Source organism: Trachypithecus francoisi, unplaced genomic scaffold (genome assembly GCF_009764315.1).
Source record: "Trachypithecus francoisi isolate TF-2019V2 unplaced genomic scaffold, Tfra_2.0 Lachesis_group8, whole genome shotgun sequence".
NCBI classification, from domain to species: Eukaryota; Metazoa; Chordata; class Mammalia; order Primates; family Cercopithecidae; genus Trachypithecus; species Trachypithecus francoisi.
This window is the reverse complement of record NW_022681473.1, coordinates 15,487,559-15,505,233: the sequence shown is the minus strand read 5'-3', so window position 1 is coordinate 15,505,233 and position 17,675 is coordinate 15,487,559. Positions and strand designations below refer to the sequence as shown.

Below are 17,675 nucleotides of genomic sequence, written 5' to 3'. Positions count from 1 at the left end.
CACTTTGGGAGGCTGAGGTGGGTGGATCACCTGAGGTCAGGAGCTCAAGACCAGCCTGACCAACATGGAGAAACCCCATCTCTATTAAAAATATAAAATTAGTCGGGTGTGGTGGCCCTTGCCTGTAATCCCAGATACTTGGGAGGCTGAGGCAGGAGAATTGCTTGAAGCCGGGAGGTGGAGGTTGCAGTGAGCCGAGATCATGCCTGTTGCACTCCAGCATGGGCAACAAGAGCAAAACTCCATCTCAAAAAAAAAAAAAAAAATTAGCCAGGCGTGGTGGCACATGCCTGTAATCCTATCTGCTTGGGAGGCTGAGGCATGAGAACTGCTTGAACCTGCAAGCCAGAGGTTGCAGTGAGCCAAGATCACGCCACTGCACTCCAGCCTGGGTGACTGAGCAAGACTCCATTTAAAAAAAAAAAACAAGGCTGGGCGCGGTGGCTCAAGCCTGTAATCCCAGCACTTTGGGAGGCCGAGACGGGCGGATCACGAGGTCAGGAGATCGAGACCATCCTGGCTAACACGGTGAAACCCCGTCTCTACTAAAAATACAAAAAACTAGCCGGGCGAGGTGGCGGGCGCCTGGAGTCCCAGCTACTCCGGAGGCTGAGGCAGGAGAATGGCGTGAACCCGGGAGGCGGAGCTTGCAGTGAGCTGAGATCCGGCCACTGCACTCCAGCCCGGGCGACAGAGCGAGACTCCGTCTCAAAAAAAAAAACAAAAAAACAAAAAAATTTTCTTCATCTAATACTATACCCAAACTGATTCTTGTGCCTTGTCTTCCAGTCTGGTTTAGAAATATATGATAGGCAGTGGCTCATGTCTATAATCTCAACACTTTGGGTGGCCAAAGTGGGGTGGTATTGCTTGAGGTTAGGGGTTCAAGACCAGCTTGGGCAACATGGCGAGACCCCCGTCTCTACAAAATAAAGTAAAATAAATTAACTGGGTGAGGTGACATGTACCTGTAATCCCAGCTACTTGGGAGGCTGAGGTTGAAGGCTCAAGGCTCAAGGCTCAAGGGAGCACTTGAGCCTAAGAGTTGCAGGCTGCAGTGAGCCATGATCGTGTGTGCCACTGTACTCCAGCCTGGGCAAGAGTGAGACCTTGTCTCAAAAGAAAAAAAAAAAAAAGAAATGCATGAGAATTGACTCCCAAATACCTCTCTCTTATACCAATTTAATACTTTGAGTTGCCGTAATGCTCAATTTCCGAATCTGACTTTTCCCTCACCTCATCAATCCAGTCTAAGGGAAGCCTGGAGATAACAGAGAGCCAGTCTGCAGATGCTGAACCTCCACCTCCTCCTAAGCCAGACCTGAGCCGTTATACGGGGCTGCGAACACACCTCGGCCTGGCTACTAATGAGGGTAAGGGCTGCCTTGATTTGTAAGATACTAGAACTAGGGGCAGGATTGAGAAGGTTATGAGCTTTAGAGGACATGCAAGGGCTGGGAGATATTACTTGTGTTGTGACTTTAAATACCCAACAGGTGGTACTTGTGCCACTTTGCAACTGGAAGAGAAGAGATGCCATTTAGCTATTGGCAGTGAATGGGACTTTTGCCGGGAAAATGGTCAGCCTCTAGGCAGACCAGAGAACATCATAGGACCTTTTTGGTGCATTTATCCACCCTGAGTTCTGGGCTGGTTTAAGTCTTTAGTCTTGATTTCAGCGAAGGGTATATCCCTACCTTGTCCTCTCCCTGTACTTAAGGAACCCTAGGCAGATAAAGTGAACCACTCATAGGCTAGACACAGTGGCTCACACCTGTGATCCCAGCACTTTGGGAGGCCAATGCAGGAGGATTGCTTGAGCCCAGGAGTTCAAGACCACCCTGGACAACATAGCAAGACTGTCTCTACAAAAAATAAAAAAAAAATTAGCTGGGCATAGTGGCATATGTCTGCAATCCAGCTACTCAGGAGGCTGAGGTGGGAGCCCAGGAGTTCAAGGCTCCAGTGAGCTATAATCGTGCCACTGCACTCCAGCGTGGACAGCAGAATGACCCTGTCTCTTAAACCAAAACACCGCTTGTAAAGTAGTGCCCCCTTGGCCTTTTTTCTTGCAGATAGCAGCTTACTGGGCAAGGACAGCCCCCCGACACCTACCATGTACAAGTATCGGCCGGGTTACAGTAGCAGCAGTACATCAGCTGCCATGCCGCATTCCTCCAGCGCCAAGGTACTGAGTACTCTAAGAGGTGGGGTAATAACATGCCAACTGACTGGACACAGTGGCTCATACCTATAATCCCAGCACTTTGGGAGGCCAAGGTGGGCGGATCACAAGGTCAAGAGATTGAGACCATCCTGGCCAATGTGGTGAAACTCCGTCTCTACTGAAAATACAAAAATTAGGCCAGGCATGGTAGACCACAAGGTCAGGAGTTCGAGACCAGCCTGGCCAATATGGTGAAACCCCATCTCTACTAAAAATACAAAAATTGCGGGATGCAGTGGCTCACGCCTGTAATCCCAGCACTTTGGGAGGCCAAGGCAGGCGAATCACGAGGTCAGGAGATCAAGACGATCCTGGCTAACACAGTGAAACCCTGTCTCTACTAAAAATACAAAAAAATTAGTCGGGCGTGGTGGCTGGTGCCTGTAGTCCCAGCTACTCGGGAGGCTGAGCCAGGAGAATGGCGTGAACCCGGGAGGCAGAGCTTGCAGTTAGCTGAGATTGCGCCACTGCACTCCAGCCTGAGACCTTGTCTCAAAAAAAAAAATAAATACAGAAATTAGCTGGGCGTGGTGGTGGTGGAGCACCTGTAATCCCAGCTACTCAGGAGGCTGAGGCAGGAGAATCGCTTGAATCTGGGAGGTAGAGGTTGCAGTGAGCCAAGATTGCGCCACTGCACTCCAGTCTGGGCGACAGAGTGAGACTCTGTCTCAAACAAAAATAAAAAGTTAGCTGGACGTGGTGGTATGCACCTGTAGTCCCAGCTACTCGGGAGGCTGCAGTGAGCCGAGATCCCACCGCTGGATTCCAGTCTGGTGACAGAGTGAGACTCCACCTCAAAAAAAAAAAATTTAAAAAAGGTTGAGCATGGTGGCTCAAGCCTGTAATCCCAGCACCTTGGGAGGCCGAGGTGGGCAGACCACCTGAGGTCAGGAGTTTGAGACCAGCCTGGCCAACATGGTGAAACCCTATCTCTACTAAAAATACAAAAATTAGCTGGGTGTGGTGGCAGGCGCCTGTAATCCCAGCTACTCTGGAAGCTGAGGCAGGAGAATCGTTTGAACCTGGGAGGCTGAGGTTGAAGTGAGCCAAGATTGTGCCATCACACTCCAGACTGGGCGACAGGGTGAGACTGTGCCTCAAAAACACACACACATACACACAAAATACATGCCAACTGTTCTGGGAAAAAAAGATTAGGGGAAGGGAAGAGAAGAAAACAAAGGACATTTCACTAATTGTTGGCATTCGTGGAACTGAATCTCCTTGATACTGTGTCCTTCATCAGACTGGGCAATATAGCATAATAGATTAGTGCTTGATCTGAGTTTATAACCCAGTTCTGCCCACGGGCGAGATACTTAACCTTTGTACGCCTTGGTTTCTGTATCTGAAAATGAGATGATATTTGTTTGAATTCAGTTTTTCTTGAGGGATTAGCCCACATAATGCATGTAAGAGTTCTAAGCATATAGCACATAATACTCTTTTTGACCAACTCCTTGGGCTCTGGGATCTAGCTTCTGTCACAAGAGGAGCACTAAGAGCCTGCTTTACTTTCTTCCTTAGTTGAGTCGTGGGGACAGCTTGAAGGAGCCAACCTCAATTGCAGAGAGCAGCCGTCATCCCAGCTACCGCTCAGAGCCCAGCTTGGAACCAGAGAGCTTCCGTTCTCCTACCTTTGGCAAAAGTTTTCACTTCGATCCACTATCCAGTGGCTCACGCTCCTCCAGCCTCAAGTCAGCCCAGGGCACAGGCTTTGAGCTGGGCCAGTTGCAATCCATTCGTTCAGAGGGCACCACCTCCACCTCCTATAAGAGCCTGGCCAACCAGACACGCAATGGAAGCCTATCTTATGACAGCTTGCTCACACCTTCAGACAGCCCTGATTTTGAGTCAGTGCAGGCAGGGCCTGAGCCAGACCCACCTTTAGGCTATACCTCTCCCTTCCTGTCAGCCAGGCTGGCCCAGCAACGGGAAGCTGAGAGACACCCACGTTTGGTGCCAACTGGCCCAACACACCGAGAGCCCTCACCAGTCCGTTACGACAATCTGTCGCGCCACATTGTGGCCTCCCTCCAGGAACGAGAGAAGTTGCTGCGCCAGTCACCCCCACTCCCAGGCCGTGAGGAAGAACCAGGCTTGGGGGACTCAGGCATTCAGTCAACACCAGGCTCAGGCCATGCCCCTCGTACTAGTTCCTCCTCAGATGATTCAAAGAGATCACCTTTGGGCAAGACTCCACTGGGACGCCCAGCTGCCCCCCGTTTTGGCAAGCCAGATGGGCTAAGGGGCCGGGGAGTAGGGTCCCCTGAACCAGGCCCAACAGCCTCATACCTGGGCCGATCGATGTCTTACAGCAGCCAAAAAGCCCAACCTGGTGTTTCTGAGACAGAAGAAGTGGCCTTGCAGCCATTACTGACACCCAAGTAAGTATTAGTACTATCCTGACCCTTAGCCAATTTCAAATTGGCATACTGCTCTGCAAAAGCCATTAGGGCTTCTGTTGTACATCCTAATGTAGGTGGACCCATGGGTATCCTGGTAGCTCTTTATTTTCACTTTGACTCCACCTGCCTTCATGGGCAATTGCTGTTAAGAGACTGAAGATTAATACTTTTTCCACAATCCTATCTTCCTAAAAGTATTTGCCTGGGAGTAAGTACATATTATAGCTGTTACTAGAGAGTAGTAGTAAATAGGAGAGATTGAGAATCAGGCTTATTTTAAGCAGGGCAATAAAGGGGAACGTTTGGGTAAGAAAGTATGGATATAGAAAAGAACATCATTTTTTTCTCTGAACCTTTGAAACTGTCTCCCTTTGCGATGTTTGTGTCCCATTTCCTAACACCTGTCTCGTCTCTTCTTTCCAGAGATGAAGTACAGCTGAAGACCGCCTACAGCAAATCCAACGGGCAGCCCAAGAGCTTAGGCTCAGCCTCCCCTGGCCCAGGCCAGCCATCTCTCAGTAGCCCCACGAGGGGAGGAGTCAAGAAGGTGTCAGGGGTTGGTGGTACCACCTATGAAATTTCGGTGTGAGCCTTCGGCGCCTCCCCTCCCCAACGCCTCTGCGCCTACACCAAAGGGCCCCAGGTGGCCACCTTCCTTCCCTCAAGGGGCTCCCCTCCCCTGCATGGGCATTTTTTAAACCACCAATTCCAAGAGGATGAGGAGTGTTTTCTAAAATGCAGTGGGCTTGGGGAGTCGGAGAGTTGGGGCCCTGAGACTGGGGTAGCAACCCCCTCCTCTTATCTTTTAAGACCTTCCCTTCCTTGATCCCTGGACCAGACTCAGTGGACATTTGTGCAATTGCTTCGCCCTGGAGGGAACCAGATCATTTTTAAACCAGAAATAATTTTTTTTATTATTGTTACGGATTCTATTTTTTTCCTCTTCTGCATTACCAGGTGTGTGTGTACATATAATATATATATATATATATTATAAATATCAAAGAAATTATATATCTATCCTGGGATGGGAAAATGAGGAGGGATACATATATAGAGGGGGATCTTACTCTTCCCATTCCTCAGACCAGCAGGAAAAGAGGGGAGACGTCAGTCTTTTCCCTGTGGTTCCCTCTCATTTGTTCCAGTTACTAAGGAAATAGCATCCTCTGTTGGTGCTAAGTGTGATTAGGAAGAAGCCTGGGGAGAGGCGAGTCTGGGATTTTGGTCACAAGAGGGAGGGACTTGGAGAGGAGAATTAGTTTTCTAGGTTCATTGGCATTTAGTTTCCCTAGGAAAGGGGTCAAAACTTCAAGACACTGGTGGTGGGGGGAGATCAGGAAAATAACTTGGCCTAGCTCAAACAATATTGGATAATCCCCTCCTTGTGGGAGAGGGATTCGAGTGGGCTCCGTCTACTAGCCCCTTGGAGCCTCCCCTAGCTTACACAGTTAACTTGATTTTAAAATCCAAGGCCAGGAGAGAAGAATCCAAAAAGCAATATTTTTCATCACATGCCAAAAACAGGGGATAGAGAGAAGGAGTGGTAGGCCTAGGCCCCTCCAATTGTCCCTTGGGGGTTACCCCTCAGCCCACCTCACTATGGTGCTGGGTAGAGGGGATACCTGGGTTCTAACCTCTAAATAGGGGAGATCCCAGCCTCCACAAAGAGGCCCTTTTATTTTTTATTCTGATTAGCCATTTTAAACCAGCGAGGAATAAAAAGAAATCCTGATCTAACCAGCGCCCCCTGACTTGTGTTATTTTGTCTGGTTGAGACAAGGTGAACAATTTCTGGTGGGAAGTTACCACAGTGACAACCTCATAAGCTTCTCTGGTCCCAGCCCTTCTTTAGGCAAGACTATAATGAAATTAGCCACTTAAAACAACTACTACTAAAAAAATAGAGACCGAGTGCGGTGGCTCACGCCTGTAATCCCAGCACTGAGGGAGGCTGAGGCAGGAGGATCACATGAACCCAGGAGTTCCAGGCCAACCTTGGCAACATAGAGACTCAATTTCTAAAAACAACAGGTCCTGTTTTTATTTGGGTAATGTAATTAAAAAATACCTGGAAAAAAAGTCTCTTGAAACCACGAAAGCTGTTATTTGAAAGCTTAGAGAACTCTTAAAAGTTGTTTCTTTTAAGAGACAGGGCCTCATTCTGGTTGCCTATGCTGGAGGGCAGTGGCACAATCAGATCACTATACCCTCAAACTCCTGGCCTCAAGGTTCTTCCCACCTCAACCTTCTGAGAAGCTAGGACTTACAGCGGCATGCCACCATGCTTAGCTATTTTTTTTTTCAGTAGAGATGGGCTCTCGACCAATTTTGCCCAGGCTGGTCTCGAACTTCTGGCCTTGAGCAATCATCCTGCCTTGGCCTCCCAAAGCGTTGGGATTACAGGCATGAGCCACCATGCCCAGCTACAGCTGTTTTTTTTTTTTTTTTTGAGACGGAGTCTCGCTCATCGCCCAGGCTGGAGTACAGTGGCGTGATCTTGGCTCACTGCAAGCTCCACCTCCCGGTTCACGCCATTCTGCCTCAGCCTACCAAGCAGCTGGGACTACAGGCGCCCGCCGCTATGCCTGCCTAATTTTTTGCATTTTTGGTAGAGACGGGGTTTCACCGTGTTAGCCAGGATGGTCTCGCTCTCCTGATCTCGTGATCCACCCGCCTCGGCCTCCCAAAGTGCTGGGATTACAGGTGTGAGCCACCGCGCCCAGCCTACAGTTGTTTTTTTAATACAGGATTTAGTCTCTGGAAAGTAAAGCTAATTTTGGAAACAGCCAAAGGTGAGATAGATATGAAAGCCTGTTGAAAGCAGGTTAACTAGATACTGGTGTCAGTTCAATTAGATAGACTTGTCTTCTATTGGACAAAAGCTGTGCTCTTAATTTTCAGTAGGTATCCTTAGACACTAAATCTCAAGCAGTTGGCCAGAACCCTTTGATTACTCAAAATGTAAGAATATAAACTCTTATTTGGGTGTGGTGGCTCACGCCTGTAATCCCAGCACTTTGGGAGGCTGAGGTGGGTAGATCACTTGAGGTCAGGAGTTCAAGACCAGCCTGGACAACATGGTGAAACCCCATCTGTACTAAAAATGCAAAAATGAGCTGGGTATTGGTCATGGGTACCTATAATCCTGGTTATTTGGGAGGCTGAGGTGAGAGAATCACTTGAACCCAGGAGGCACAGGTTGCAGTGAGCTGAGATTGCACTACTGCACTCCAGCGTGGGTGACAGAGCAAGACTCTGTCTCCAAAATTAATTAAAAAAAAAAAAAAAAAAATATATATATATATATATAAACAAAAATTAGCCAGGCATGATGGCACGCACTTGTAGTCCCAGCCACTTGGGAGGCTGAGGTACAAGAATCACTTGAACCCAGGAGGTAGAGGTTGCAGTGAGCCGAGATCACGCCACTGCATTCCTGCGTAACAGAGTGAGACTCTGTCAAAAAACAAACAAACAAACAAAAAAACCCCAGCAAACTCTTATTCTGAAATCTGGGTTTACACCAGTTGAATGAGTGGTTTTCCACCCACTGATTCAGGAACAACCTTGGCTTTCACAGCAACAGATTTTAACTGTGTGTTAAATTTAAAGTCAGGTTACATTAATTCAAGTTTTCTCATGAATGTTTTCAGTTACCTAACCAGCTGGAAAAACTAAAGGTTTTTCTTTTTTTCTAACATTTTGATAGGTTAGGTTACATTTTGTTGCTGTTTTAGAAATGTTTTCACATCAGCTAAGTAACTTTATTGTTTTAACTAAGGAGTGAAGCAGGTCAAAAGTTATTGTAAAGAGAAGAGAAGCATTTACCTTTGCTTGCCAGAAGTTCATTTCAAAAGATCACAGGCTTCTGACCTAAGAACCAATCTTGTTGAAATACATGGGTGACTCCATGTGTTTTCAGTTGGCTATTCTGTTTCAACACATAATTAACCTAGAATATACCATTGAGCCCTACCTGGATCAGCTCTTCAGATGGAGCCTGAGATCACCCAGGCGCCTGGTTCTCAACATAACGGGCAGAGTGTTCTGTGTCTGCTGTGGAGTATTAGTAAGCTTGGGTCATTTTTCATGTTGGTTGGTTCCCTGCATAATGTAACGACAAAACCCAAATCCCCTCAAGTCTTAGCAATGCCTTGTCTTAAATCCTGACTCACAGAAAGGCACATACCTCTTAACAGCAGTCACACTTCAGCCAGTTTGATAAATGTAATTTTTTTTTTTTTTTAAGAAAAAACAGAACAAGTCCTAAATCAGACAACTTGCACAAGAGAGAGAGAAGAAAATTGTAAGCTTCCTGGGAGAGGTCCATGAGAAAACCAACTGGGATAAGCCTACAAAAGCATGTCCCTCTCTCTCCTAATGTACTTAGTCTCAACTGAGCCCAACAGGAGCTGGTCTCTGTCCCAGCTGCAGGATGCTCCCAGGCAGTGTCCAGGAGCCTGGAAGGCAGCTTTTGTCAGCAGGTTCAGTACAGCAGGAAAAGCCATCCTGGCAAAGAGTCCAGTGGTCCTGTTAGCGTAGGCTGCTGCTGCTGCTGGCTTGGGAGCTGCCCATACCTGGGTGGTCTGGACTATGCCGGTTCTGGGACAGAAAGGAGGAGGGGTAAGAACAATTAGGAACTAGCCTTGGCTTTGATCAGGCTGTACAGGAGAAACCTGCAACCTGCCTTGGGTTTTCAATCTTGGGTCCAACCTGAGGCAAAGAACTCTTTAGGTATTTAGGACAGGGGTGAGATCTAGGGAAACTCACTGGGTTGTGGCAATAGGCCTCTACTCTACCTTCTTTTTCTTCTTCTCTTTCTTCTTCCTTTTCCGTTCAGGATCCTCTTCTTTTTTCTTTTTCTTCTTCTTGTGATCTGAATCAGATGGTGTTTCTGTAGGAGACATTAGGTACCTATCACCTATAAAGCTCAAAATCCTCTGCTGTTATGAACCACTGAAAAACTACAGGAAAATCCCAAGTCAGGGGCAACTGCTTTTGTCCAAATGGCCAGAAGGGATACAGAGGTGCTGCTACAGTCCCTGTCCCAAGTCCCAAGAGACCACAGTACATTGGTTTCTTCTTCAGGGGAATTTAGGAGTCCAGAGCTCCATACTGAACTGAACTGGGTTTACCTATGGAAGTTCAAACCAGATTCAGGTCAGGTTTTTTTTTTTTGGTTTGAATAGAACTGCTTCTTACCTGGGGGGACAGGATCCTGGGTACGGCTCTGTTTATGCTTGTGCTTATTCTTCTTCTTGGGAGGCTGAATATGCATCAGACGACACTGCTCTGGCAACTGAAGGAACCAAAGGAAGGTCCAGGTGAGTAGAGGGAGGAAATCTCTCCTGCTCCTATCATCCGTTCTGCTCCATTATGAAGGAACAGACTTGGACAGAAAAACCATCTCCATGTTTAGGCCTCCCCATTTGCCTTCTTCCTCCAACAGGACTCACCGGGCCAGTGTGGAGGCGGAAGCCGGCCAGCATGGTCCCTGTGATAGGATTAAAAGAGCTACTGAGAATAGGGGGCTTCTCAATGAGAGAGCGGAGGCTGCTATTATCATGGGAACCAGGCAAATCAATCATCCCTGGCAGGTCAGGCAGGAAGTTACTTAGCTTCTCCTTCACCTTCTTCCCACAGAATTTATTATAGGCTTGTTCCAAGTTGTAGTGTGTGATCAGATTCGTGCTGCCCGTCAGCTCTGTGCTACCTAGACAATGCAGAATAAAAATAAAAGATCAGTCTTCAAGTAGACCCAGGGAGTGGAGGACTATATATTAACCTAAATAAGGAATTTTTAAGTGCAGATTTTAAAATTTAAAATTTATTTTTAAAGAAACAGAGCAGGCCAGTCACGGTGGCTCTTGCCTGTAATCTCAGAACTTTGGGAGGCCGAGGTGGGCGGATCATGAGGTCCGGAGATTGAGACCATCCTGGCTAACACGGTGAAACCTTGTCTCTACTAAACATATAAAAAATTAGCTGGGTGTGGTAGCATGTACCTGTACCCAGCTATTTAGTAGGCTGAGGCAGGAGAATCACTTGAACCTGGGAGGTGGAGGTTGCAGTGAGCTGAGATTGCGCCACTGCACTCCAGCCTGGGCGACAGTGAGACTCTTGTCTCAGAAAAAAAAAAGAAAAACACAGCAAAAGTAAATAACATGAAAAATATAATACAACACAATGGTAGCTTCCAATGGGAAGGGGAAAAACAGGCAAAAATCCAACAGGGCAGAGACAGGAACTGCTCTAGCCCAATGAAGGAGACACTCGACTCTCTTAGATTAACTAGAGTTGATTTACATGATGCTTGCTTCATGGTAAATGCTGTTCTGAGTGCTTCTCATAAAATGTACTAGTGAAAAATAATATTCTCTGACACAGCCAGGAAAATACTACCTCACAGCTTAGCTACAACCATGCTAAGGGGCTAAATATGCCCCAGTGACTTAAGGGTCTTGTCAAGGACATATTTTTGTACTAGCAAGAAACACTAATCACCTTTACATAAGAAAAGAACCGGGAGATTTTTCTAGCTACCACTGCCTAAATTGTTACCAACATCTTTATTCTTCCTCATGATACTGAGTATGATGCCTTGCCTAAAAGGAATAAATGTTTTTTGTTTTTGAGACGGGAGTTTTGCTCTGTTGCCTAGGCTGGAGTGCAGCGGGGTACGATCTTGGCTCACTGCAACCTCCACCTCCCGGGTTCAAATGATTCTCCCACCTCAGCCTCCCAAGTAGCTGGGATTACATGCACGCACCACCATGCCTGGCTAATTTTTGTATTTTTTATTTTTTAGTAGAGATGGAGTTTCATCATGTTGGCTAGGCTGGTCTTGAACTCCTGACCTCAAGTGATCCACCCGCCTCGACTTCCCAAAGTGCTGGGATTACAGGTGTGAGCCACCATGCACATCCAGGAAGAAATGTTTTATTAGAAGTCAGTCAACTAATGACCAGGTGAGGTGGCTCACGCCTGTAATCCCAGCACTTTGGGAAACCAAGGCGGTCAGGAGTTCAAGACCAGCCTGGGCAATAGTGGCGCACACCTGTAATCCCTGCGAGACGGAGGTTGCAGTGAGCTGAGATCAGGCTACTGCACTCCAGTCTGGGTGTGAGAGTGAGACCCTGTCTCAAAAAACAAAAAAAACAAGTCAGGCAACTAGAATTATTCTGGCTGTCTTCCATGCCTCAGTTTCCTCTTATCTGCGGAATGGAATAATAGCTATCTTACATACACATCATTTTATCCCAAGGTGCAAATGAAAATATACTAAAAAGCATAAAGTATCAGGCCTGGCACAGTGGTTCATGCCTGTAATCCCAGCACTTTGGGAGGCCGAGGCAGCCGGATCATTTGAGGTCAGGAGTTCCAGAGTAGCTTAGCCAACATGGTGAGACCCCATCTCTACTAAAAATACAAAAATTAGCTGGGTGTGGTGGCATGTGCCTGTAGTCACAGCTACTTGGGAGGCTGAGGCAGGAGAACTGCTTGAACCCGGGAGGCGGAAGTTGTAGTGAGCTGAGTTTGCACCACTGCACTCTAGCCTGGGTGGGAGAGTCAGATTCCATCTCAAAAAAAAAAAAAAAAAAAGTATTATATATATGCAAGGCACTATCTATGTAAATATTGCATGGCTGACTTTTTAAAAAATATATACATTATTAGTAACTTAATAAGGAAGAAATGGCTAACTACAACTTCATTTGTAATTATGATAGACATAGAGGGTACAAATGACAAAAATGGCTTGTTTATAATCATTCACTCGGGAAAACAGGTACTGAACTGTAAGCTCCTTGGAGGCACAGACAATGTCGTGTTCATTCATGTATCGCTAGTGCTTAGTACAGTACACACATTAGGTGCTTAATAAATACTTATTAAATAAACAAGACACTTTCCCTCTATACCGCTAGGCCTTATTTCACCCTTTTCCTTCCCTTTACTACCAAACAACTCAGCAGACTGAGCGAGGGTAATGGCAGGAGACCCAATGTCACAGTATCTCTCCTCATAACTCTGGGGACTGCCTCTTGCCATTACAATCTTCTGAATTTCCCCTGCTCCGCCAGCTCTCCTCTGTCCAGATGGTTATCCTTAAGACCCAGGTAAGAAGGCAGTCTGGGTTTTTTCTAAACTTGAGAGTTTAAATTCCAGTTTCAACTATTCTACAAGCATTATTTTTAATTTTTATTTATTTATTTTTTGAGATGGTATCGCTCTGTCACCCAGGCTGGAGTGCAATGGCATGATCTTGGCTCACTGTAATCTCTGCATCCTGGGCTCAAACTGTTTTCCTGCCTCAGCCTCCCAAGTAGCTGGAACTACATGTATACACTGCCATGCTGGGCTAATTTTTATACTTTTTGTAGAGACAGGGGTCTCCCTATGTTGCCCAGACTGGTCTTGAACTCCTAGACTCAAACAATCTGCCTGCCTCAGCCTCCCAAAGTGCTAGGATTACAGGCATGAACCACCCTGCCCAACAAGATTAAAAAAAAAAATTTTTTTTTCTGTTTTGAAATTCCAAACCTTGCCAACATCACTCATGGCTTCTCTATTTCAATCCATGGCACCCACATGTTCCAGATATTTTTGGAAAGCAGTACTCCTCGGTTCACAAATCTTAATGGTTTCTTTTTGCCCTCAGGAGAATGCTCAAATTCCTTTTGACTGGCACTCAAGGCTAATTACATCTTACTCCAACTTAGCTTTGGGGCCTCATTAACCACTACTCCTCTATGCAAAATTTCTGATCTGTCCAAATGAATCTCCCTATCACCTCAAAAATACACCGCTCACATTATTTCATTTTAGGAAAATTCTTCCTAATTTTTCTTCACCAACATGAATTATTCAAGGTCTAGCTCAAGTGACATTTTATTCTTACTGTCATTTTGGATAGCAACACACTTTGAAAACCATTAGATAGTTCTTAATATTGATGGCTAAGATATTGTTAATTGCTGTTGTGAGGTATGAGCACAAAATGAGATGGAGTTGACAGGAAATATAGTCACTATCCTTAAACCACAAATTTTACATTCCTAACTAAACTCCTTGAAAAGCAATGACCAGCATTACTAATCTCTCTCTCCATTTCACCCTCCTCATACACCCAGCATTTGCCCAGAACAGATATTCAATCTGTCAACTGACTGATACAAATAGCTACAATCAGAATAGGGAAGGCAAAAGAAAGATTAAAAGAAACTGCTGGTGGACATCAATCACTAACTAATCAAAGGGATGTCAACTTCTCCATGTTTCAGTTTTTTCAATTATAAAATGTAGATAATAATGCTACCTCAAAGAGCTATTCTAAGTATTAAATACTACTTCATATAAGTGTGTTGTGAACTTTGAAGTACCATACCAATATTTGTCGCTACTTCCCTCAAGTCATGATGCAGAAATAAGACTTGAGACAATGAAAGGCATCTGGGAGGCCAGGCAGTGGTGGCTCACACCTGTAATCCTGGCACTTTGGAAGGCCAAGGTGGGTGGATCACCTGAGGTTGGGAGTTTGAGATCAGCCTGACCAACAGGGAGAAACCCCGTCTCTACTAAAAATAAAAAATTAGCTGGGTGTGGGGGCGCATGCCTGTAATCCCAGCTACTCGGGAGGCTGAGGCAGGAGAATCGCCTGAACCTGGGAGGCAGAGGTTTCAGTGAGCCGAGATTGCGCCACTGCACTCCAGCCTGCGCAACAAGAGCAAAACTCTGTCTCAGGAAAAAAAAAAAAAAAGAGAGAGAGAAAGGCAGCATCTTGGAGACCAAACATGTCCAAAACAACTCTTGATTTCCACCTCTTCAAACTTGTTCCTTCCTCATCTTCCAAGTCTCCGTACCCATACACCCAATTATTCAAGCTGAAAACTTAAAAAGGCATCAATTCCTTTATCTCCTTCACTTCTATATACAATATATATTTTTAACTGAGACAGCTTCTTCCTCTATCATCTAAGCTGGAGCACAGTGGCACTGTACTCCACTCAACTGCAGCCTCAACTTCCTGGGCTCAAGTGATTCTACCACCTCAGCTTCCTAAGTAGCTGAGACTACAGGTGTACGCTGCTATCCCTAGCTAATTTACTTTTATTTTTTGTAGAGATGGGGTCTCATTATATTGCCCAGGCTGGTCTCAAACTTTTGGGCTCAAGTAGTCCTCCCACCTCAGCCTCCCAAAGTGCTGGGATTACTGGCGTTAGCCACAGTGCCTGGCCCTATATTTAGCTTTTCAGCTCTACGTCTAACACCCTGTATCCATTTACTTCTCTAAATAAGTACATTTGACCAAGTTCCTATGTTAAAATGGCTTTCCTTGGCTAGGCACAGTGGCTCAGGCCTATAATCCTAGCACTTTGGGTGGCCAAGGCAGGAGGACTGTCATTGGCCAGGAGTTCAAGACCAGCTTGGGGGCCGGGCGCGGTGGCTCAAGTCTGTAATCCCAGCACTTTGGGAGGTCGAGACAGGCGGATCACGAGGTCAGATCGAGACCATCCTGGCTAATACGGTGAAACCCCGTCTCTACTGAAAAAAAAATACGAAAAACTAGCCGGGCGAGGTGGCGGGCGCCTGTAGTCCCAGCTACTCGGGAGGCTGAGGCAGGAGAATGGCGTGAACCCGGGAGGCGGAGCTTGCAGTGAGCTGAGATCCGGCCACTGCACTCCAGCCTGGGTGACACAGCAAGACTCCGTCTCACAAAAAAAAAAAAAAAAAAAAAAAAGACCAGCTTGGGCAACACAGTAAGACCCAGTCTCTACAAAAAATTTTTAAGTTAGCCAACTGTGGTGGCGCATGCCTGTAGTCCTAGCTACTTGGGAGGCTGAGGTGGGAGGACAGCATGAGCCTAGGAATTGGAGGTTACAGTGAGCTATGACTGTACCACTGCAGTCCAGCCTGGGTGACACAATGAGACCTTGTCTCTATAAAAAATCGTTTTAAATGGCTTCCTTTTGTATTTACAATCTAAATGCCTTTATTGCTTTATAAAAGCCTCTGCCTAACTCTCCCAGCTTCATCTCTCTCCTAACATTCTTTCCTTTTGTTCACTTCACTGGAGTCCAACTGATTTTCTGTCCCTCAGATATTCTAAGCTTTTTCTCACATCAGGGTTTCTGACCTCATTTCCTGTATCTAGAATTATCTCTCCCTCCTGTCCATAGCTGGCTGGCCCTTTGTCTATGCTTACATTTTAGTTCAAATGTTAGCTATGTGGAGAGAGCATCTCTGGCCACTCTAACTAAAGTAGTTCTGCCCCTCAATTTTTTTTTTTCTTTTAAGAGACAGGGTCTCATCTGTTGCCTAGGCTGGAGTGCAGTGGCACAATCTTGGTTCACTGCAGCCTCGACCTCCTGTGTTCAAGCAATTCTCCTCCCTTAGTCTCCTGAGTAGCTGGGACTACAGGCAAGCACTACCACGGCCGGCTAATCTTCTATGTTTTGTAGAGACTGGGTCTCGCCATGTTGCCCAGGCTGGTCTCAAACTCCTGGGCTCAAGGGATCCTCCTGCCTCGGCCTCCCAAAGCGCTGGGATTACAGGCGTGAGCAACGCGCCTGGCCACCTTCAATTCTTTATCATGTTTTCTCTTCCTAGCATTAACCACTCTCTGACATTATCTTGTTTACAATGCCTCCTACACTGAAATGTACATTCCAAAAAAGGCAAGCATCTTGTCAGTCTTGTTCACAACTGTATCTCCAGCATTTAGAAAAGTGCTTGGTACATAGGTACTCAACAAAATAATTTTTTGAATGAAAAGAGTTTGGTTCGATTCTTACCCCTTCTTTGATGAGACCAGGAAACGCGGAAACCTTAGAAGGAAGAGTGGCACTTGCCCCAAACCCACAGCAAGTCTGTGGAAGACTTGTAACTAAAACTTTGGGTCCCCAAAGATATTAAATCAGGCGCCTCAAGTTCCCAACTCAAACTGTTGGTTTTTTGTTTGTTTTTGTTTTGAGACGGAGTCTCGTTCTATAGCCCAGGCTGGAGTGCAGTGGAGCAATCCCGGCTCACTGCAACCTCAGCCTCCCGGGTTCCGACAGCTGGAATTAAAGGTATACGCCACCACGCCCAAGTAATTTTTGTATTTTTAGTAGAGACAGAGTTGCATCATGTTGGCCAGGCTGGTCTCGAACTCCTGACCTTAGGTGATTAACCCGCCTCCGCCTCCCAGAGTGTTGGGATTACAGGCGTGAGCCACTGCGCCCAGCCCTAGATCATTTTTTAGGGCGACATAAACCAGTGTCAGGAACAGAACCTGGACATGGTGCAAAAGACAGTCACGGAGATGCACTACCCCCCTCCCCGCCATTCATCCCTTTGGTTGAATTCAACTCATCCTGGTTGAATTCAAGTCATCTCTCTGCTTGTGAATCCTAACAGCCCTTTCGACTTAGGGCTCCACAGTCCGGGTATGCGTTGCCTAGGTTACCTCGCGCCTCCGTTAGCCGGCTGAGAGCCACGCCCAACACCTCCTCTTTAAGATTTGATTGGCTGGCTTTGGCAAGGCCGAGTACTCACCTGGCAGTTCCCTCATGAGGTAAAAAGGGCCACAGCCAGCTCCTGACTTGTCTGCGCCGGGAGGGGCCGGGGCCGCGGTGGGAGGCGGAGCCGTGCCGGGTCCCCCGCCCGGAGGAGGCGGTGGCGGTGGTGGAGGCTTTCCTGGTCCGAAGCCGAGTGCGGTTGGGGGCGGTGGTGGGTCAGCCTGAGCCCCAAACAGTGCCGTGAAATTCTCCATCGTCCCCTCCGCCCCGGCGCTGTCTCGGTGTCTGGCGTTGGTAATTTTCATTGGACAACGCTTTTAAGGAGTAGCCCCCTCCTTCTCAAGGAACCGCTTGTCATTGGATACCTCAGGCACCGCCTACCTTGTTTCAGCAACTACTTCCGTCGCCCTCTGTGAACGTTCAGGAAGTGCTATTTAACCTTATTAGAGTTTTCTGCTAGCTACGCTAGCTACAGTCAATAAAATGACTTAGGCTGATAAAGCGACAGCTAGACCAACCAATAAAATATTAAGTTCT

General features: G+C 46.7%; 2 protein-coding genes across 4 annotated transcripts in view; one reads left to right on the top strand and one right to left on the bottom strand.

Annotated features, from left to right (window-relative positions):
* ZDHHC5 (zinc finger DHHC-type palmitoyltransferase 5) overlaps positions 1–6,375 on the top strand; it is a 35,009-nt gene extending 28,634 nt beyond the window's left edge. For 2 of the 3 annotated variants that reach the window (XM_033204458.1, XM_033204459.1), the window contains exons 9-12: positions 1,250–1,373; positions 2,076–2,188; positions 3,755–4,614; positions 5,059–5,635. In XM_033204458.1, coding sequence (XP_033060349.1) covers positions 1,250–1,373; positions 2,076–2,188; positions 3,755–4,614; positions 5,059–5,224 — 1,263 coding nt within the window. In that variant the 3' untranslated portion in view covers positions 5,225–5,635. Of the gene's footprint in view, positions 1–1,249; positions 1,374–2,075; positions 2,189–3,754; positions 4,615–5,058 lie in introns of all 3 variants that reach the window. The other variant, XM_033204457.1, reaches the window with a different exon arrangement.
* Positions 6,376–8,852: 2,477 nt separating this feature from the next.
* MED19 (mediator complex subunit 19) lies at positions 8,853–17,528 on the bottom strand. Its single transcript, XM_033204454.1, has 5 exons — positions 17,176–17,528; positions 10,095–10,351; positions 9,841–9,937; positions 9,438–9,532; positions 8,853–9,240 (listed from the first exon to the last, which is right to left on the bottom strand). The coding sequence occupies exons 1-5, from the start codon at positions 17,441–17,443 to the stop codon at positions 9,172–9,174; spliced, it is 786 nt and encodes a 261-aa protein (XP_033060345.1). The 5' UTR covers positions 17,444–17,528; the 3' UTR covers positions 8,853–9,171.
* Between the last annotated feature and the right edge of the window lie 147 nt (positions 17,529–17,675).